Consider the following 22,655-nt stretch of genomic DNA (forward strand, 5'->3'; position numbering starts at 1 on the left):
TCCGCTGCCTTCTTTTCTGCCTGATACTGTAAAAGCTCATTATGCACAACCTTCCATAACTTCCCAAACTTTTTCGCTGTTTTATCATCCTCCAACGTAGCCTCCCACAACTTATCCCCAAATTTACGCCATTCTGATAGCTCATGCACTGTATGTGGATTCTGAAAAAACCCCTTTTCATATCCATAAGCTAACAATCCTGGCAATTCCTTATGCAAATCTATTTCTTTTACTTGCCTTCTCTGTAAAAAGGCAGTGAATAAATCATATGCTGCTTGCCTCTCCATACCTTTTTTCATCAGCGCTGTTGCAGGTTTCCCAGGCTCCGGCAGCACGTATGGCCAGGACTGTCTGTACAGCTCCTGGGGACCGCAGACCGCAAACCAGTGGCCGGTCTGTTTGTACCGTTCCCCCTGCGATAGGAACCCAACCCTACTTCATCCGTCCGTGGCGGGCGTTTTCTATCACGTCGCTCGGGTCACCATTTGACAGATAAAGGAAGACTTGCACATCCGATGATGAACAACAAGCCTCAAACTTTATTGATAGACACGCATATTTATATTGGTATTAATAAGGCTAATACATATTGCAAAAGGCAAGCTCATTATTGGTTAGTTACTTATCAATCGACTACACCTACTTCTGCATTCTTGTAGTGATACTGTTACGACTTTTCTGCTTTTCTTCATATTTCTAGCTGATTTCTGCTGACTATCTATCCTCCCTTTTCTACTGTTGCAGCAAGGGCACAGTGTCCTTGCCTTATATGGACACTGACTTCTGGCTCCTTTACCTATCTCCTTGCTTAACCAAGGGTATTGCATCTAAATGGCCTCTTTCAGCTAGCCAACTGTCCACAAAACTCTCCACACAGTGTCACAATGGACCATAGATGACAGGAGGCCCCTGTGTGTCACCCTGGAGCTTTGGTTCCATGCAGCCCTGCAGTGTCACAATGAACCCTTGGTTCCATGGGGTTCCACAGTGTCACAGTGGCCCCTTGGTTCCATGAAGCCCTGCAGTGTCACACTGCTCTCCTTTGGTTGCTCAGTGTCACAATGGACCACGGATTACATCAGGCTCTGCATTGTCACCATGGACCTTTGGTTCCATGAGGCTGTGAAGTGTCTTAATAGTCTCTCCATGGTTCCACAAGGCAAGTCTCACAACGGACCTTTGGCTCCATAGGAGCTTGCAGTGTCACAATGGCCCCTTGGTTCCATGACACCCCCAAAGCATCATAATGGTCTCCATGGTTCCATGAGGCCCCGTGGTGTCACAATGGACCCTTGGTTTGATGGGGCCTCACAGTGTCTCAGTGATCCCTACCTTCCATGGAGCCACACAGCGTCAGTACAGTCCCCTTGGTTCCATGAGGCCCAGCAATGTCACAGTGGTCTCCATGATTCCATGAGGTCCCACAGTGTCACAATGGTCCCTTGGTCTCACAGGACCCCAAAGTGTCACAATGGTCCCTTGGTCTCACAGGGCCCCGTGGTGTCACAATGGTCCCTTGGTCTCACAGGGCCCCAAAGTGTCACAATGGTCCCTTGGTCTCACAGGACCCCAAAGTGTCACAGTGGTCCCTTGGTCTCACAGGGCCCCGCAGTGTCACAATGGTCCCTTGGTCTCACAGGGCCCCACAGTGTCACAATGCTCCCTTGGTCTCACAGGGCCCCACAGTGTCACAATGGTCCCTTGGTCTCACAGGACCCCACAGTGTCACAATGGTCCCTTGGTCTCACAGGGCCCCACAGTGTCACAATGGTCCCTTGGTTCCATGGGCCCTGTGCTGCTGCATTCCCCCCTCCCCTTCTCAGCCCGCCCTGCCAGCTGAGAAATGCTCCTTGGGCCTCGGCCTTGGCCAGCAGCCCCTGGGCTCAGCTCCTCTGGAGCTCATCACAAACACTGGCTGCCCCAGGCACTGCTGCTGCCCAGCCAGCTCCTGGTTTCTGTAGGAGCAGCCCTGGGAACTGGTTTTGTTCCCTCAGTGCCACAACATCCCTGTTCTCACACTGCCAAAGAAAGCTGCTGATGCCGAGTGAGCCAGGATGAACCATTGCTGGGACTGAAGCCCCTCTCTTGGGGCCCTGCAAACAGCGCTCCAAAAGGAGCCCCTTGGAGCTCTCCTGAGCCAGCGATTCCCTCTGAGTGGGGCCTCTCCCAGCCGGGAACTCTCCCGTTTGCTGCACTCAGAGGTTCCCAAACAACGACAGAGCCTTGGCCGATCCCCCCACTCCTCCAGGCTCAACCCTTTGCCCGATGGGGAGATGCCAAAGCCTCCACAGTGAGCATTTCCCTGCCCTCGGGGGAATTTCTCACAGGTGCCATTTATCCTTGCCCTCAATGTCATTTTATCTCTCTCACACACACACGCACGCGCACAAACAAACACATGCACACACGGACAGTTCTCAGTTCATTTCTGGTTTGATTGCCTGGATTTTGTTTGGTTTTGTTGCTGCTTTGTTTCCTTGGTGTGCCTGAAGTGTCCAGTCAGGAGCAGAGGGACTCTTGACAAGGAACTTGGTCGTGCTGGCACTTAATATTAAATCTGGTTTTTGCTGATCCCTTGCTGGGGATTTTTAAATCGCTCTCCAGCCCTCGTTGGTAACAGGGTGAAGGAGCCCTGGCCCAGGCTCTGGCCCTGGGGGACACGGGGATGCTGCCGGGGGGTCCCTGTCCCCATGCCCCGTCCCCCCGGCCCCGTGTCAGGCTCTGGGGTCGATCTCGTGGAACATCCTCTGCGGGAGGCTGCGGGGGGACCCGGGGGGACAGGGGACCCCGCTGTGCACGAGCAGCGCCGGACTGCTCTGGGGGAGCTGTGAGGGGGGGCTGTGGTGGAGTGACCTCCCCAGTGACCTCACACAGCCCCTGTGATGTCACACAGCCACCTGTGATGTCAAAGGCTACCTGTGATTTCATACAAACTCCTGTGATGTCACACAACCATTCTGTTATGTCACACAGCCTCCATGTGATGTCATTCAGCTCCTATGTGATGTCACAGAGCAGCTTTGTGATGTCACACATCCACCCTGTGATGTCACAGCCTTGTCTGCGACATCACAGCCTTCTCTGTGACATCACACAGCTGCTCTGTGATGTCATACTGTATGTCACAATCCACATTGTGATGTCACAGAACCACCTTTGAAGATGTCACAGCTAGCTCTGTGATGTCACAGCCCCCTCAGTGATGTCACACAGCCCATCTGTGCTGTCACACAGTCCCTTTCTGACAGCACAGCTGCTCTGGGGCTCTGTGACACAGCCACAGAGGTGGGGCTGTGCCCCAGCCCCCTCAGGGACATGCCACAGCCCCTGGCAGTGCTGAGCCCTGTGAGCTGTGTCTGTGCCCTGCCCGTGTCCCCAAGGTGCCCTGGCAGTGCCCCAGCCCTGCTGGGCTGTGCCCAGGAGCTGCCCCTGGCCAGAGCTGTCTCTCTGCAGCGCTGCCCTTGCCAGGGCAGATGTCAATGGGCATCAGATGTCAATGGGCATCTGAAAAGAGGCATGGTTCTTTCCCATAGCAAGGAAAGCACAGAGCCCCAGTGCTCCAGGAGCTGATGAGAGGCAGCCCTTGACATCCCAAGATCAGCCAGACCTGTCAGGTGGCCCCTGGGAGGCCAAGCCAGCCAGACCTGGTCCATCTTCCCTGGGCTCCATGGGGCCCCACAGTGTCCCAATGGTCCCTTGCTCCCATGAGGCCCTGAGGTGTCATAATGGCCCCTTGGTGACTTGAGGCCCTGAAGGGTCACAATGGTCTCCATGCTTCCATCAGGCCCCACAGAGCCATGCTGGTCTCTGGGTCCATGAAGCCCCGCTGTGTCACCATGGCGCCTTGGCTCCATGGGCTCCAGAGGTGCCACAAGGATCCCCTGGGTTCCATGGGCTCCAGAGGTGCCACAAGGATCCCCTTGGTCCCATGAGGTCCCCACAGTGTCACAGGGATCTCCATGGGAAGGAAAGAACCCAGCCCCAGTGTTGCAGGGGCAGCCACCAGAGGCCAAGGCCAGCCAGCCTTGACGGTACTGGCAGATTTTGCCTGGCAGCAACCCTTGGATATAGGGAATTTGGGAGGCGGAACCCCAATTTCAGACATGGACACCCGGAGGAGAAGGATGGTTCTTTTCCACAGGAAGGAAAGCACTGAGCCCCAGTGTTTGCACAGCGGGGGTGAGGCAGCCCCCAGGAGGCCAAGGACAGCCAGACCTGTCTGTCCTGGCAGCTTCCACTTGGGAGCAATCCTTGGATGTACGGAGTTTTGGAGGTGGAATCCCAGTTTTGGCCGTGGTCAAGATGGATGGTTTTTTCCCATAGGACAGTAAAGTCCAAGTGTTTTGGAAGAAGATGAGAGGTGGCCACCCTCAGGCCAAGCCAGCCAGACCTGTCTCTCCTGGCACCTTTGGTCTAGAGGCTGTCCTTGCACTGAGGGCATTTTGGAGGTGGAATCTCAGTTTTGGCTGTGGGTGCCTGGACAGGAAGAAGAGTTCTTTTTATCAGGAAGGAAAGCACCGAGCCCCAGGGTTTCAGAGGCAGATGAGGGCCAGCCCTCAGGAAGCCAAGGCCAGCCAGACTTGTCAGTCCTGGCAGCTTTGGTCTGGGAGCTCTCCTTGGATATAGGGAATGCCCAGGTTTGTCCATGGGTGCCTGGCCAAGATGGATGGTTTTTTCCCATGAGAAAGAAAAGCAGACGGTTCAGGATGCAAAGGCAGACAAGAAAACCACAGCGAGACGCAGGGAGAAGAAAGACTAAAATTAACTGAAATATTAAACTGCGTGCGTAGAAGGATTTGACCAATCCTGTATTAGCTTGAGGCGTGAACAGCAGCACACAGTATAAATATGGCTTGCTGTTTGCAATAAATCAGCTGCACTTGATCACACTGATCATGGCGTGATGGCCCGTTACTGATCCTCCACAGAGCTCCTTGGCCAAAAAGGGACCCAGAACACCCCAAGCCCCACCAAAACACCCCCAAACCCCCAAAAAAGAAACCTGCCGGAAATACCCCAAAATCCTGAAAAACTGCCTCAAACCCGCCCCTAAATACCCAAAATCTACCCCAAAACACCCCAAATCCCTCCAAACATCCACAAAATCCTTTGAAATTGCACCTGAATACCCTAAAGCTGCCCCAAAACACCTGAAATGCCTTCAAGCTGCCCTAAAATCCCATAGAAGCACCCCAAAACCACCTAGAAACACCCTAAATCCCATAGAAATATTCTGAAATCCCTCCAAACCACCCATAAACACCCTAAATCCCCTAAAACTGATCCCAAATCCCAGAGAGATACTCCAAAATCCCAGAAAACTGCCCCCAAAATGGTCCTGACCCTGCCCTAATCAGCCCCCTGCTCCCCTGCTACCCCAGGTAAGTTCAGCTCAGCCCAAATCCTCCTTTCTTTATTCCAAAGTCTCCTTTTTTTTCAATGCCAAAATCTCTTTTCATCCCTAATCTCTTTAGTTGACCCCTAATCCTTCTTGTCCTCCCCAAATTTCCTTTTCCCACCACAAATTCTCCTTTTTCTACCCCAAATCTTTTGTGTGTCCTCAAATCCCTTTTCCACCCAAAATCTCCACCTCAAATCCCCTTTCCCCACCCCAAATCCCCTTTTCCCACCCAGAATCTTTCCCCATCCTGAATCCCCCGATTCCCACCCCAATCCCCCTTTTTTTCCCCAGCATTGTACCCAGGGTCTCTCTGCAGACATTGCACCTGGAGCTGCCCCAAACAAACCCCAAACAACCCCAAACAAACTCCAAACAAATCCCACTGTGCCCCCAGGGCTGGAGTGGGTTTGGGGGGTTGGGGATTGGGGGGGTCATGGGTCCAAACTGCGGGGATTGGGGAGGTTTGATCCTAAAATTTGGGGTTTGGGCTGGTCTGACATCTCAGGGCTCAGGGGTTCAGGATTTGGGGGTTTGGGATTTGGGGGTTTTTGTACCCAGGATTTGGGGATCAGGGGGTTTGACACCCAAACTTTGGGACCAGGGCAGTTGGACACCCCAGATGTTTCAAACCCCAGGATTTGGGGTCGGGGGAAGTTGACCCCAGGATTTCGGGTGTTTGACCCCAATGTTTGACCCCCCCCAGGTTTGGGGTGGGGGTTGAGATCGGAGCCATTCCCTGGAAACAGCGGCGGGATCGGGATTGGGAACTGGAACGGGATTGGGATCGGGTAGGGCAGAGTGCCCGGCCCAGTCCCGGGATGGAGCCATCCCACAATCGCGGACCCCTCCCCAGCCGCAGCCCCTCCGCAGGCGCTGAACGGAGCCTCCCTCAATCGCAGCCCGCCCCAGTCCGGATCGGAGCCATCCCCAGAGCCTCCCCCATTCCCGGCGCGGAGCCTTCGATCCCTTTCTGGGGCGGCTGCTGCCGCTTCCAGCCCATTGCTGGCGGCTCCGAAGGGCTCCGGGGAGCCTCCCCATTTTGGGGGTGCTGGGGTGGCCCCAGGGCCGCCCCGAGGGCCGAGGGGGGATCGAAAGCCCCAAACCCGAGGTGCTCCCGGGGGTCCCCAGCTGCTCCCGCGGCCAGCGCGAAACAGCTTCTGGCCAATGGGAGCGCGCGGCGCTGGTGACGACACAGTTGCCGGGCAGAAACTCGGCAAAGCCCTGGCCCCGCCCGGCGGCTCCCAGCCAATCAGCGCCCGGCGCGGCTCTGACTCATCAGTGTCCGGGCGGGCCCGCAGCGCCCCGCGCTCCCCGCCAGCGGAATTTGGGCAGGGGGGAGGTGACCCTGGCCATGGGCATGGGGCGGGCGGGGGCAGCTGGGGCCGCACTGGGGGCACTGGTGCCGCTGGGAGCCCCCCCGGCCGCGGGGGCAGCGGGGGGCGCGCTGAGAAGGGCGCCGGGGGCCCCAAATTAAACCAAGGGGCCGTCGGGACCCCCAAACGGAGCAGGAGGGGCCTGGAACCCCCAAAACCGAGCACGGGGGAAGGGACTGGGCACTGGGACAACGATGGGGAAGGGGCGGCAGAGCGCGGGAAAAGAGGGGATGGGACCCCCAAACAGGATCCAGCCAGCTTGGTGGGGCCGCCTTTAGCCCTGGATGGGAGCCAAAGGAGCCAAGGGCAGCCAATGCTTTTTCCCAGCCCGTGCCAGCCCAGCCCGTGCCATCCCAGTCCATCCGGCCCCAGTCCATATAATCCCAGCCCAGTTTATCCCAGTCTGTGTCGTCCTGATCTGTTCAGTCCCATCCCATGCGCTCCCAGCCCATATTTGATCCCAGCCCATGTTTGATCCTAGCTCATGTTTGATCCCAGCCCATGTTTGAGCCCAGTCTGGGTGGTCCTGCACACACTCCCAGAGTCTGGAATTCCAGTTCTCAGCCAGGAAAAAATGTTCCTGCCCTTGAACTTCCTTTATATCCTCTCAACAAATTACAATAACATTTTAATTAAATAAATTATACTTAGAATGAAATAAACTAGAATAAAAATGAAATATAATAATTTCAACTCTTCCTTACAATACTCCAATAATGATTCAAGCAAAACAACAACAACTATTACTGTAACATTACCAGTACATGTAAAGAAAGAAATTATATAACAAGAAATACCCTTTGAAAGTTTTACCTCAATAACCAATATACTCTGGAAAAAAATATTAAAAAACCAAACATACAATCTAACACACGCTAGTAAAATAATTTGTATCACAAATACACTAAACACAAAACCAAACACCACTATAATTTCTCATACATTTTATCAAACCACTAAACTTTAACAGCAACCTTGAATACTCTAAAGAAACTAAAAATTATTTAAAAAATTTAATTGCGGGTGTGTGGTTTTATTGGATATTGGTTTTTGGATTGTTTGGGTTGGATGATTTAAAAAATGGGATTTTTACAGGAATTTCATCAGCTGAGAAGGCAGCACTCTGCAAACAGAGCTGACTGAGAATGAACGGGACAGAAATCAGAAACTCTCAAAGTTTTATTTGCTGTCAAACCCATCCCACCCAGCCAGCCCCACACAATCCCCACCCCTGCTCCAAACTGGGATCCCACTGCTCCCAATCCCCTCCCAACCCCATCCCACCCTGGTGGCTGTGGAATGGACTGAGTTTGGTGTGGGACTGAGGTTTTTTGAGGAGGCAAGAAGCAACTTGAGGTGGGATTGAGCCTTCATGGGTTAAAATTCAGTTGTTTTCAGAGGGATTTGAGTGGTTTTGAGGTGACAGATCCATCCCTCTTGGCTTTTGGAGGGCAAAGAGATGGAGAAGAGAAAGATATCAAGGCCAAACCAAGAGGAGAAGCAGCCAGGTGTGTTCCCAGCATGGATCACAGGGAATGTGGGTCACCAGGGCTGTGCCCAGCGTGGCTCCTCCAGCGGGGGATGGAGCTGGAGCAGCGCACGAAGCTCTTCCCGCACTCAGGGCACTTGCAGGGCTTCCCTTAGCGGTGCCTCCGTTGGTGTCGGGTCAAGTGAGAGCTGCAGGAGAAGCTCTTCCCACACTGGGGACACTCGTAGGGCCTCTCCCCAGCGTGGATGCGCCGGTGCCTGACTGGAGTTGTGCCTGAAGACTGGAGTTGTGCCTGAAGCCCTGCCCGCAGTCGGGGCAGCGGAAGGGCCTCTCCTCTGTGTGCGTGCGCTGGTGCACGAGGAGATCAGAGCTGGTCTGAAACCTCTTCCTGCACTGATCACACTCGTAGGGCCTCTCCCCGGTGTGGCTCCTCTGGGGCTGGATCAGCTCAGAGCTCCACCTGAAGCTCTTCCCACACTCCACGCATGTGTGGGGCTTCTCCCCAGCATGGAGCTGCTCATGGGGCACCAGCTCCGAGCTCTGGCTCCATCTCCGGCCGCCTTCCCGGCCCAGGCTGGGTCTTTCCCCCTCAGATCGCCGCCATCTGCCTTTGCAGCCCCTCCTCGTGCGGCATCTCCGGGCCTTTTCCTCCCCGTTGGCTTCCTGCGCCGTGGAGCCGCTCCAAACGGCCTCTGCCACGAGCTTCTGCCCCGGGGATTTGTCCTCCCTGCTCTCCAGCCTCAGCTCCTGCTCTGGGGGAGGAAGGACAAGCAGAGGATGGCATTTGCCTCCGCGCCACAGGCAAGGGCAAGGAGATGCCCCAGGGCGTCCCCAGCACAGGGGCTGTGCTGCAGCCGGGGCCGTGCTGGGCTGGGAGATGGAGCAGGACACAGGGGCAAAGGGGCACTGACTTCCTCCTCACCTGCCTGCGTGTTCCGGGGCATCTTCCTCTTCCTCACAGCCTCCCAGGGCTTGGCAATGGGAAATCCTGGTTTGGGGAAAACAAGGGATGAGCATGCTGAGTTTGAAGGTCCCTCTGCCCAAGTCCAGCTCTAGAGATCACGAGGCATGTGGGGCCCATAAAACCTCCTAAGACTTTTATTAAACACCAAGATTCAGCCCTGGAAAAGCCTCCCAGGAGTTCCCTGTCCCTGCTCCCTCCCCTCTGGTGTTCGGGGGTTCCCCCTGTCCCAGCTGCTGTGGTCACGCTTGGATTGGGGGTCCCCCTTCTCCTGGGTGCCCACCCTGCCCAGGCTGCTGGCAGTCCCAGCAATCCCAAAAGCTCCCCCCTCTCCGCTCTCCCCATGCAGGGATGCCGGGGCTTTTTGGGCTCCCTTCTGGGCTCCCTTCTCCCCTCACTCTCTGCTTTGGGCTGCAGGGGCTCCAAGGAGTCCCCCCTGCCCCTCTCCGGGCTCTTGAGGCTCCCGCCAATGGCACCGCTCCCCCCTCTCTGGGCTCCCCACTTTGGGCTCCTGGCGGACACAGGGCTCTGCTCCTCCAGGCTGCCTCTGCCGGCAGCCGCCACCGGCACCCCCAATGTCCCCCCAAGGGGCCTTTCCCGCTCAGCCTTGGACTGCTTCATTCTCCAAACATCCCCCAAAAACCCAACTGGGAGCAACTGGGAGTGACTGGCTGCATGCTGGGGGTGACTGGAAACAACTGGACTTATACTGGGATCAACTGGGATCATGCTGGAGCTGACTGGGATCGTCCTGGCAGTCAGTGCCACTACTCTGAGGCTGACTGGGAGTGCTTGGCAGCAAATGGGATCCTACTGGAACAAACTGGGACTGACTGGGAACATGCTGCAGGGAACTGGGCTACACTGGGAGTGACTGGAACAAAAGGGAGGGTGCAAGAGAGCAACTGGAACCATGTGGAGCACAACTGGTTCATACTAGCAGTGACTGGGGGCACACTGGGCTCACATTTGGATCATACTGGGAGGGACTGGACTGACACTGGGAGGATCTGAGAGTGACTGGGAACACACCCTGCACATCATCCCCCACACTGGGCCTGACTGGGAGCAACTGGGAGCACGCTGGGAGCAAATGGCATCAGACTGGGACTGACCGGCTTGATCCAGGAAGCAACTGGAACCATGCTGGAGGCAGCTGGGACCATACTGGGAGAGACTGGAAGCAACTGCCATTATACTGGCACCACACTGGGAGGGCTGGCATGTGACTGGGATCAAACTGCAGCTTCCTGGGATCATCCTGGGGTTGAAACTGAGCGACTGGGATCCCACTTTGGGCTACTGGGAGCAGCTGAGAGAAACTGGGATCATGCTGCAAGCAAACTGGAGCAACTGGGAAGGACTGGACGCACGCTGGAGGCAATTGGGATATTCTGGGCATGACTGGGGGATCACACTGGGATAACTGACACCTAACTGGGGCCACTGGCAGTGCCTGGAAATGACTGCAGACATGCTGGGGGCAACTGGGATATACTGGGAGTGTCTGTGACCATCCTGGGGGGACTGGAACCTCCCTGGGAACAGCTGGGACCATGCTGGGGAGAACTGGGACCAACCTGGGGGCAACTGGAAGTGAGTGGGACCATGCTGGGAGGGACTGGGATCATCTGGGGAGTGACTGGGACTATAGCAGGGGCAACTGGGTTCTACTGGGACCATACTGGGAGGGTCTGTAACCATAGTGGAGTGATGGAACCACACTGGGAACAGCTGGGCCCATGCTGGGAGCTGTTATTGGAGGAACTGGGAGCAACTGGGATAGAACTATGGTAAAGTGAACCACAGTGAGCTAACTGGGAGTGCCTGGCAATGACTACGAGCATGTTCAGGGCAACTGGGATATACTGGGAGTGTCTGAGACCATATGGTAGTAACTGGGACCACACTGGGAATGTGCTGGGGGAACTGGGAACAAGTGGGAGTGATGGGATCATACTGGGAGTGACTAGGTCTATGCAGGGGGCAACTGAGAGGAACTGAGAATAGACTGGATCAAAGTAGGAAGAACTGGGAGCAACTGGGTCCTTGCTGGGACCAAATTGCATCATCATATTGAGTGACTGGGACCAACTGGGCTCATACTGGGAGCAGCCACTCCGGCCCCAGGACACCCCAAAACACCTCCCGGGACCCCCGATGTCCCCCCGAGGGCCATCTGCGGCTCGGCTTTGCAGCCCTGCCAGCTCCAAACATCCCCCCAAAAAACCCCAAAGCCAGGCACCCCCTGGCAGATTTGGGCCCAGCTCCCCCTGCCCGGGCACCTGCGGCACGGGGGGCGATGCTCCCGGGGCTGCGGCCACTTCAGGCAGCGCCAGAGGCACCAGATTCCTTCTGTCCCCTTCTCCTGCTCTTCCTGCTGCCGCTCGGCCTCTTCCTCCCTCCCTCCTCCTCCTCCCCGTTCCCCAAGGCCCAACCCTGAGGGGAAAGGGGGCAAGGAAAGGGCGGGAAACCGTGAGGGGAAAGGGCAGGGGCCAAGGGGACGCGCGGCTCCAAAAGGGCCCGGTTTGGCTCTAAATCACCCAAAAGGGCCTCAAATGCAGCTGAAATTAGCCAGCTGTGGCCGAACATCAGCCAAAGAGGATTTAAATTATCCAAGGGGTCTAAAATCCAACCAAAGGGGGCCTAGAATTGCCCAAAATTATTTACAACCATCACAAAATGGCCTAAAGTCACCCTTAAATCTCCAAAATGCACCTAAAATCCACCACAAAATCCAGAGTTTGCGAAAAATCCCCCAAACATGCTAGAACCAACACAAGAGATCCTAAAATCATCTTTAAAAGGCATGGTTTGACCTATAATATCCCAGAGGAACCAAAAATCCACCCAAATATGCCCAAAATCTTCAAAAAAAGGGACCCAACTCACATGGGCCTAACATCATCCAAAGGCATCTAAAATACCCCCTCAAATTTACCAGACTGGGCTGAAAATCAGACAAAGAATCCTAAAATCCATTGTAAAACTCCCCAGTTTATTCTAAAATTACCAAAACTTACCTAAACCGCAACAGATATGGCCTAAAATTGTCCAAAGGGCTCTAAACACATTCTAAAACTTCCCAGTTCACCCTAAAATCACCCAAACGGGCCTCAAACGCCACCCACATGGGTGTAAAATCATCCAAAGGGATCCCAAATCCCGCCTCAACCCCACCAGATTCGGCCGAAATTCAGCCACAGGGGCCTCAAATGCCCCCGCACAGGCTGGGGATCCCTGGCGGGAGCTGAAGCCCAGCCTAAAGCTGCCCCGCCCGGCCCAAAACGCCCCCGAGGGGCCGAGCCTGAGGCCGAGCCCGGCAGCGGCTCCGCGCTCGCTCCGGGCCCTCCGCGCTCGCTCCGGGCAGTTTTGGCCGCGGCCCCGGACGGGCCCGGGGCGGGACTGGGAGGGAGCAGGGAGGGCTCGGCAGGGCTCGGCCATTCGGGGCTCGCTTGGCCTCGGGGCCGTTGTGCTGGGAGTTGAGGGGCAATCGCTGCGGGCTGTGCAGACAATGATTGCCTTTGGGGCAGCTGGGCAATTTCGGGGGGTTGTGGATTCTGGGGGGCTCTATTGGTGCTTTGAGGGGGGGTGTTTTCATGGGAGAGTTTGGCGGTTTATTAATTTTTTTGGTTTCTTTTTTAAATTCGAGGGGTTTTACTGGGATTTTGTGGGGATTTTGTGGGAATCTCTGGAATTTTTAGGGGGGTTTTATTGGAATTTCTGGGGGATTTTGGGAGCCTTACTGGAATTTTGCAGGTGTTTAGATGGATTCTTTTGAGGTCTAGGTTGTTTGAGGAATTTTGGGTTTTTTTTTTTTTGTGGAATTTTTTGGGGTTTGTGGGTGTTGCCCAGATTTCTTTGGGTCTTGGGAGGATTTGTGGAGCTTCTGGGGGGTTTGGGGACATTTATGGGGGATTTGTGAGATTTAATTGGGATTTTGGAGAGTTTGTTGGGATTTCAAGAGATTTTGTGGGCTTTTATTGGGATTCTAGGATGTCCTAATGGGATTCTGTGAGATTTAATTGGGATTTCATGGGTTTTATTTGACTTTTGGGGCTTTTGAGGAGATCTCGTGGCCTCTCAGCCCTTCCCTACACCCAGGTATAAACCCAAAGCCCCCTAAGACCACCCGAGGTCCCCCAAAATTCCACTAAAACCCCAAAAAGACTCTAAAAATTACAGTAAGATACTCCAAAAGCCCAGAGAATCCCACAAAATACCAGTGAAACCCACTGAAATTAAAAAACTCCCAAAAATTTCAATGAATCCCCCGAAAAAACCAAACCCCCTGCAAAATCCCAATAAAATCCCTCAAAATCCAAAATTCCCCAAATCCACAAAACCCCCCCAAAACCCAGTAATTCTCCCTAAAAACCAAATAATTCCACCCTAAACAGCAAAATCCCCCAAAGCCCAAAAAAGCCACCCCAGAATCCCCAAAAACTCTCCCAAAATCCCCACAAAATCCAATCCCAAAAAAGCCCCCCAGAATCCCCCCACGCTCCCTGGGGCCGTCCTGGCTCAGGGGCACCGGCCGGTGGAACAGGAGCCACTTCAGGGGGCCCTTGGAGCTTTTTGGGGAGGGGGCACTGTTATAAATAAGAAGCTTGACTAGGCCAATATTCAAGCAGTAACCAATTTATTAATTAATGTGGTAAAGTATGAGCAAAACAGCGCTGGGTACAGTGGGGGAAGTTTTCCCTCCAACTGCACACCGATGGTTGGGGCGTACAGATATTTATAGGGGTGCACATAAGCTTTTCTCAGCAGTTTCTATTCCCAATTTTTACGTCACAATTCTATACACTATTGTGAGTTAGTTTTCTCAGGATGTACCCCAGAAAGGAGTATTCCCAGATGGTGGGGTCCGACTTCCGAAAGAAGAAAGAGGTCTCCCAGCTGGTGTGGTCCAGACTCCAGATGTGGGCCCACCTTTTAATTGCAAAGACTATAAATCTCATAGCAGTGATGTCCAGCTTCCCTTGGTCGAATCCATCAATCCTTGGGTTGATGTTCATCTTCCTTTCTCAAGCTGCTTTTTACTGTTTTGCTAAGGTGTTGAGATAAGCATATTTCCTTTACATATATTCTAAACTTATAATTTCAAAGTTCCTTACTACAAGTAATATTCTAAAATTATACTTCAAAAGGTTATTATTGCAAAGCTGTTTAATGCTTAGCTACGTGCAAAAAGTTCCTGTCCAGTAGCAACATCTTTAAAGCTTTATTTCAGATGCTATAAAAGTTAATTGCAAACAAAGGATAAGTTCAAAGGCCTTCTTCCATGCTTTACTCCCTCAGTTATTTTTTTGGAATTCATCCTTTAATTGTCCCATGATCAGTTTCCATACATATCACAATCATAAGCACACACGCTGCCTGTATGTACCTGACACGAAACACAGCTTTGTATCTCACAGCACCATGGGAAACCCCCAAAAAATGGGGGAGGGGGAACGCCTGTTGTGCCCCCTCTCCCCGAAACCCCCAGACCCCCGTTCAGGGTGGGCCTGGGACCCCCCAGGACCCCTCCAGGAACCCCAAACCCCCCCAGAGCCCCCCAAGGTTGGCCCAGGATCCCCAAAGCCCCCCCAGAACCCCCTGAGAGCCCCCAGACCCCAATCGGGCCCAGCCCAGGCTGTCCCCTGAGACCCCCCCAGACCCTTCCCAAGGCCCCTCCCCAGATCCCCCCAGGACCCTTCCAGGACCCCCCAGCCCCTCCCAAACCCGGCCCAGGACACTCCAGGCCCCCCAAAACCCCTCCCCCAGACCCCCAAAGAGCTCCCTACGACCCCTCCCCAAACCCCCCCGACCCCTCCCAGAGCCCCGCTCCAGACCCCTCCCGGCCCCCGGTGCCGCCTCAGCGCCCCCGGCCCCTCCCCAGACCCCCCGGGGGCCCGGCCCCGGCGGCCGAGGGGCGCCGCCTGCGGCTCGCCTCTGATTGGCTGCAGCGGCGCGGCGGAGGCGGGCGTTGCTGAGGGGAGCCGCGCGGTGATTGGGTGGTTTGGGGAAGTGCGGCGCGGTGATTGGTTGGTTCGGGGCGCGGCGCAGGGATTGGCTGGGGGAGCCCGCGCGCGCGGCGGAGGCGGGAGATGTTGAGGTCAGAGCTGCTGAGGCGGAGCTGAGGTGGGGCCGGGGGAACCTGGGGGGCTGTGACAGGGAATAGGGGGTGTGCGGTGGGTTTGGGGGGGAGTGAGGGGGCTCTAGGGAGCTTTGGGGGAAGCTTGACAGGGTCTGGAGCGTTCTCAGGTGGGTTTAGGGCGATCTGAGGGGAATTGAGGTGGTCTGAGGGGATTTTGGGGGGATTGCGAGAGGAACTGAGGGGGTTTCTGAGGGGATCTGGAGGTTTCTGAGGTGGGTCTGGGGGGCATTTAGGGGAGTCTGAGGAGAGTTTATTGGGTTTGGGGGGATTGAGGGGTCTGAGAGGGATTTGGGGCAGTCTGATGGGATTTGGGGAGTCTCAAGTAGGTCTGGGGTCAATTTTGCGGGGAACTGGGGGGGTCTAAGGGTAATTGGGGGGGGGGGGTTTGGGAGGCCAGGGTGGTCCTGGGCCAACCTTAGGTGGAGTCTGGGAGGTTTGGGGTTCCTGGAGGGGTCCTGTGGGAGATTTGGGGGTACCGGGGGGTCCCAGGCCCACCCTGAACGGGGGTCTGGGGGTTTTGGGGAGAGGGGGCACAACATGCATTCCCCCTCCCCCATTTTTGGGGGTCTCCCATGGTGCCCCCTCCCCAAAAAGCTCCGAGGGCCCCCTGAAGCGGCTCCTGTTCCACCGGCCGGTGCCCCTGAGCCAGGACGGCCCCAGGGAGCGTGGGGGGATTCTGGGGTTTGGGGCGGGTTTTTGGGGATTTTGGGTTGGCTTTTTTGGGCTTTGGAGAATTTTGTTTGGAGTTTAGGGGGAACTGTTGGGGTGTTTGGAGAGATTTATTGGGTTTTTTGGGGGGGTTACACAATTTTGGGGAGTTTTGTTAATTTGGAGCGTTTTGGTTTTTGAGCGATTTTATTGGGGTTGTTTTTTGTTTGTTTTTTTGCTTTTTTTTGAGGGGGGATTCATTGAAAGTTTTGGGAGTTCTTTTTAAATTTTGGTGAGTTCCACTGGGATTTCGTGGGATTCTCTGGGGTTTTGGAGGGTTTCATTGGGATGTTTAGGGGATTTGTGGGGTTTTAGTGGAATTTTGGGGGGAGGCTTTGGGTTTATACCTGGGTGTAGGGAAGGGCTGAGAGGCCACGAGATCTCCTCAAAAGCCCCAAAAGTCAAATAAAACCCATGAAATCCCAATTAAATCTCACAGAATCCCATTAGGACATCCTAGAATCCCAATAAAAGCCCACAAAATCTCTTGAAATCCCAACAAACTCTCCAAAATCCCAATTAAATCTCACAAATCCCCCATAAATGTCCCCAAACCCCCCAGAAGCTCCACAAATCCTCCCAAGACCCAAAGAAATCCTGGCAACACCCACAAACCCCAAAAAATTCCACGAAAAAAAACCCCAAAAATTCCTCAAACAACCTAGACCTCAAAAGAATCCATCTAAACACCTGCAAAATTCCAGTAAGGCTCCCAAAATCCCCCAGAAATTCCAATAAAACCACCCAAAAATTCCAGACAACCCCACAACATTCCCAGAAAATCCCAGTAAAACCCCCCGAATTTAAAAAAGAAACCAAAAAAATTAATAAACCGCCAAACTCTCCCAGAAAAACACCCCACCCCTCAAAGCACCAGTAGAACCCCCCAGAATCCACAACCCCCCGAAATTGCCCAGCTGCCCCAAAGGCAATCATTGTGTGCACAGCCCGCAGCGACTGCCCCTCAACTCCCAGCACAACGGCCCGAGGCCAAGCGAGCCCCAAATGGCCGAGCCCTGCCGAGCCCTCCCTGCTCCCTCCCAGTCCCGCCCGGGCCCGTCCGGGGCCGCGGCCAAAACTGCCCGGAGCGAGCGCGGAGGGCCCGGAGCGAGCGCGGAGCCGCTGCCGGGCTCGGCCTCGGGCTCGGCCCCTCGGGGGCATTTTGGGCCGGGCGGGGCAGCTTTAGGCTGGGCTTCAGCTGCCGGCAGGGATCCCCAGCCTGTGCGGGGGCATTTGAGGCCCCTTTGGCTGAATTTCGGCCCAATCTGGTGGGGTTGAGGCGGGATTTGGGATCCCTTTGGATGATTTTACACCCATGTGAGTGAATTTAATCATCTGTGAGTGATTTTAGGTCTCTGGTTTTGGTGATTTTGGGCTCATTTGAGTAGTTTTTTTGGTTCTTTGGGAGACTTTACACCAAACAAAGTAGTTTAGGATGACTTTTGGTCCTCTTGTGTTGGTTTCAGGCACATGTGCGTGATTTTAGGTCAACTTAGGTGATTTCTGACAAAACTGGATGAATTTGCGGCTCATTCGGGAGATTTGAGGCTGAAGCAGGTACGTGCAGCGTGGATTTTAGGCGCATTTTGGAGATTTAAGGGTGACTTTAGGCCATTGTGAGGGAGGTGTAAACCAGTTTGGGCAATTCTAGGCCCCTTTGGTGGGGTATTAGACCCCTTTGGATAATTTTAATCTTCTTTGGCTGATGTTCGGCCACAGCTGGCTAATTTCAGCTGCATTTGAGGCCCTTTTGGGTGATTTAGAGCCAAACCGGGCCCTTTTGGAGCCGCGCGTCCCCTTGGCCCCGGCCCTTTCCCCTCACGGTTCCCGCCCTTTCCTTGCCCCCTTTCCCCTCAGGGTTGGGCCTTGGGGAACGGGGAGGAGGAGGAGGGAGGGAGGAAGAGGCCGAGCGGCAGCAGGAAGAGCAGGAGAAGGGGACAGAAGGAATCTGGTGCCTCTGGCGCTGCCTGAAGTGGCCGCAGCCCCGGGAGCATCCCCCCCCGTGCCGCAGGTGCCCGGGCAGGGGGAGCTGGGCCCAAATCTGCCGGGGGGTGCCTGGCTTTGGGGTTTTTTGGGGGGGATGTTTGGAGCTGGCAGGGCTGCAAAGCCGAGCCGCAGATGGCCCTCGGGGGGACACGGGGGGTCCCCGGGAGGTGTTTTTGGAGGGTCCCAGGGCCGGCAGTGGCTGCTCCCAGTGTGAGCCCAGTTGGCCCCCCCGTGTGCTTCCAGTTTCCTCGGCACACCCAAGATGTCCCTCCCAATTCCCTGTTGATGCAATTTGCTCCCAGCAAGGTCCCACCCAGTTCCTCCCGCTCCCAGTTCTCCCAATTCTCCCCTTGCTTCCTAGTACTCCCAGTATGATCCAGTCTCTCCCTGTAGGTTCCCAGTTCCAACTTGCCCTCAGCATGTTCCCACCCCCAGCACATAGCTCCCAGTCTGGTCCCAGTCCCACCTGTATGGTCTCAGACTCCCAGTACATCCCAGTTCCTGAACATTCTTGTTCACCTGAGCATGGTTCACCCCCAGTTGCCCAGTTCCTCTAAAGATGTGTTGGCTCCCAGCATGGGCCTGGTAGCTCCCAGTAACCCCCAGTCAGGGTCCAGTCACACCACTGTAATCCCAATATGATTGTAGCCACTCCCAGTATGATCCCAGTTGCCGTCATTGCCAGCATGCCCAGTAGCCTCCAGTGTGATCCCCAGTGACTCCCAGTTCCCAGTTGCTTCACTGTTGTTATTCCCACTTCTTCCCAGTTGCTTTCAGCACAATTGCAGTTGCTCTAACCACTCCCAGTCATTGCTCAGCATGTTCCAGTCACCCCCACTGTGATCCCAGTTGCTCCCAGCATGGGCCCAGCTGTTCCCAGTGTGGTTCCATCACTCCACTATGGTTACAGACCCTCCCAGTATGGTCCCAGTTGAACCCAGTTGCCCCTGCTATAGTCCCAGTCACTCCCCCAGATGATCCCAGTCCCTCTCAGCATGGTCCTGCTCACTCCCAGTTGCCCCCAGGGGTGGTCCCAGTTCTCCCCAGCATGGTCCCAGCTGTTCCCAGGGAGGTTGCAGTCCCCCCAGGATGGTCACAGGCACTCCCAGTATATCCCAGTTGCCCCCAGCATGTCTGCAGTCATTTCCAGGCACTGCCAGTGGCCCCAGTAAGGTGTCAGTTATCCCAGTGTGATCCCCCAGTCATGCCCAGAATATCCCGGTTGCCTCCAGCGTGCATCCAGTCTTTCCCAGTTCCTCCAGTTTGCTTGCAGCATGATCCCAGTTTCTCTCAGCTGCTCCCAGTAGCCCAAAGTGGGATCCCAGTCGTCGGTTTCAACCCCAGGATGATCCCAGGAAGCTCCAGTTTGATCCCAGTCACATGCCAGCCCTCCCAGTGTGGTCCCAGTATAATCCCAGTTGCTTCCAGTCTCTCCCAGTGTGGTCCCAGCTGCCTCCAGCATGGTTCCAGTTGCATCTTGGATCAAGCCAGTCAGTCCCAGTCTGATGCCATTTGTTCCCAGTGTGCTCCCAGTTGCTCCCAGTCAGGCCCAGTGTGGGGGATGATGTGCAGGGTGTGTTCCCAGTCACTCTCAGATCCTCCCAGTGTCAGTCCAGTCCCTCCCAGTATGATCCAAATGTGAGCCCAGTGTGCTCCCAGTCACTGCCAGTATGAACCAGTTGTGCTCCACATGGTTCCAGTTGCTCTCTTGCACCCTCCCTTTTGTTCCAGTCACTCCCAGTGTAGCCTAGTTGCCTGCAGCATGTTCCCAGTCAGTCCTAGTTTGTTCCAGTAGGATCCCATTTGCTGCCAAGCACTCCCAGTCAGCCTCAGTGTAGTGGCACTGACTGCCAGGACGATCCCAGTCAGCTCCAGCATGATCCCAGTTGATCCCAGTATAAGCCCAGTTGTTTCCAGTCACCCCCCGCATGCAGCCAGTCACTCCCAGTTGTTCCCAGTTGGGTTTTTGGGGGATGTCTGGAGAATGCAGCAGTCCAAGGCTGAGCGGGAAAGGCCCCTTGGGGGGACATTGGGGGTGCCGGTGGCAGCTGCCGGCAGAGGCAGCCTGGAGGAGCAGAGCCCTGTGTCCGCCAGGAGCCCAAAGTGGGGAGCCCAGAGAGGGGGGAGCGGCGCCATTGGCGGGAGCCTCAAGAGCCTGGAGAGGGGCAGGGGGGACTCCTTGGAGCCCCTGCAGCCCAAAGCAGAGCGTGAGGGGAGAAGGGAGCCCAAAAGGGAGCCCAAAAAGCCCCGGCATCCCTGCATGGGGAGAGCGGAGAGGGGGGAGCTTTTGGGATTGCTGGGACTGCCAGCAGCCTGGGCAGGGCGGGCACCCAGGAGAAGGGGGACCCCCAATCCAAGCGTGACCCCAGCAGCTGGGACAGGGGGAACCCTGAACACCAGAGGGGAGGGAGCAGGGATGGGGAACTACTGGGAGGCTTTTCCAGGGCTGAATCTTGGTGTTTAATAAAAATCTTGGGAGGTTTTATTTGCCCCACATGCCTCGTGATCTCTAGAGCTGGACATGGGCAGAGGGACCTTCAAACTCACCATGCTCATCCCTTGTTTTCCCCAAATCAGGATTTCCCATTGCCAAGCCCTGGGAGGCTGTGAGGAAGAGGAAGATGCCCCGGGACACGCAGGCAGGTGAGGAGGAAGTCAGTGCCCCTTTGCCCCTGTGTCCTGCTCCATCTCCCAGCCCAGCACGGCCCCGGCTGCAGCACAGCCCCTGTGCCGGGGACGCCCTGGGGCATCTCCTTGCCCTTGCCTGTGGCCCGGAGGCAAATGCCATCCTCTGCTTGTCCTTCCTCCCCCAGAGCAGGAGCTGAGGCTGGAGAGCAGGGAGGACAAATCCCCGGGGCAGAAGCTCGTGGCAGAGGCCGTTTGGAGCGGCTCCACAGCGCAGGAAGCCAACGGGGAGGAAAAAGCCCGGAGATGCCGCACGAGGAGGGGCTGCAAAGGCAGATGGCGGCGATCTGAGGGGGAAAGACCCAGCCTGGGCCGGGAAGGCGGCCGGAGATGGAGCCAGAGCTCGGAGGTGGTGCCCCATGAGCAGCTCCATGCTGGGGAGAAGCCCCACACGTGCGTGGAGTGTGGGAAGAGCTTCAGGTGGAACTCTGAGCTGATCAAGCACCAGAGGACCCACACTGGGGAGAGACCCTACGAGTGTGATCAGTGCAGGAAGAGGTTTAAGACCAGCTCTGATCTCCTGGTGCACCAGCGCACGCACACAGAGGAGAGGCCCTTCCGCTGCCCCGACTGCGGGCAGGGCTTCAGGCACAACGCCCATCTTGTCGTGCACCGGCGCATCCACACTGGGGAGAGGCCCCATGTGTGTGGGGAATGTGGGAAGAGCTTCAGGCACAGCTCCCACCTGATCCTGCACCAGAGGACCCACACTGGGAAACGGCCCCACGAGTGTAGGGAGTGTGGGAAGAGCTTCAGGCAGCGTTCTACCCTGATCAGGCACCAGACGACCCACACTGGGCAGAGGCCCTATGAGTGTGATCAGTGCAGGAAGAGGTTTCGGATCAGCTCCAGTCTCCTCCGGCACTATCAGAGTCACACAGAGCAGAGGCCCTTCCGCTGCCCCGACTGCGGGAAGGGATTCAGGCAGAACTCCACCCTCATCACCCACCGGCGCATCCACACCGGGGAGAGGCCCTACGAGTGTCCCCAGTGTGGGAAGAGCTTCTCACAGCGCTCCCACTTGACCCGACACCAACGGAGGCACCGGTAAGGGGAGCCCTGCGAGTGCCCCGAGTGCAGGAAGAGCTTCATGCACTGCTCCATCTCCATCCCCCGCTGGTGGAGCCACGCTGGGCACAGCCCTGGTGACCCACATTCCCTGTGATCCATGCTGTAAACACGCCTGCCTGCTTCTCCTCTTGGTTTGGCCTTGATATCTTTCTCTTCTCCATCTCTTTGCCCTCCAAAAGCCAAGAGGGATGGATCTGTCACCTCAAAACCACTCAAATCCCTCTGAAAACAACTGAATTTTAACCCATGAAGGCTCAATGCCACCTCAAGTCGCTTCTTGCCTCCTCAAAAAGCCTCAATCCCACACCAAACTCACTCCATTCCACAGCCACCAGGGTGGGATGGGGTTGGGAGGGGATTGGGAGCAGTGGGATCCCAGTTTGGAGGAGGGGTGGGGATTGTGTGGGGCTGGCTGGGTGGGATGGGTTTGACAGCAAATAAAACTTTCAGAGTTTCTGATTTCTGTCCCGTTCATTCTCAGTCAGCTCTGTTTGCAGAGTGCCTCCTTCTCAGGTGATGAAATTCGTATAAAAATCCCATTTTTTAAATCATCCAACCCAAACAATCCAAAAACCAATATCCATATAAAACCACACACCCACAATTAAATTTTGAAAAATATTTTAAAAATTTTTAGAGACTTTGGGTTGTTATTAAAGTTTATTTGCTTGGTTAAAATATATGAGCCATTATAATGGTGTTGGTTTTGTGTTTGGTGTATTTGTAATAGGAATTGTTTTACTAAGGTGGATTAGATTGTATGCTTGGTTTCTTAGATATTTTTTATCTGAAGTATATTGGTTATTGAGGTAATACCTTCAAAAGGTATTTTTTGG

The 22,655-nt window shown here is 55.3% G+C and overlaps 1 protein-coding gene across 1 annotated transcript in view; it reads left to right on the forward strand.

Moving 5' to 3' along the window:
* The window catches only part of LOC119696274 (zinc finger protein 135-like), an 80,989-nt gene extending 59,190 nt beyond the window's left edge, over positions 1 to 21,799 (forward strand). The window contains exon 2 of the mRNA XM_038125998.1: positions 21,069 to 21,799. Coding sequence (XP_037981926.1) covers positions 21,069 to 21,799 — 731 coding nt within the window. The remainder of the gene's footprint in view (positions 1 to 21,068) is intronic.
* The last annotated feature ends 856 nt before the right edge of the window (positions 21,800 to 22,655 follow it).

This window comes from Motacilla alba, unplaced genomic scaffold (genome assembly GCF_015832195.1).
Source record: "Motacilla alba alba isolate MOTALB_02 unplaced genomic scaffold, Motacilla_alba_V1.0_pri HiC_scaffold_28, whole genome shotgun sequence".
Lineage (NCBI taxonomy): Eukaryota > Metazoa > Chordata > Aves > Passeriformes > Motacillidae > Motacilla > Motacilla alba.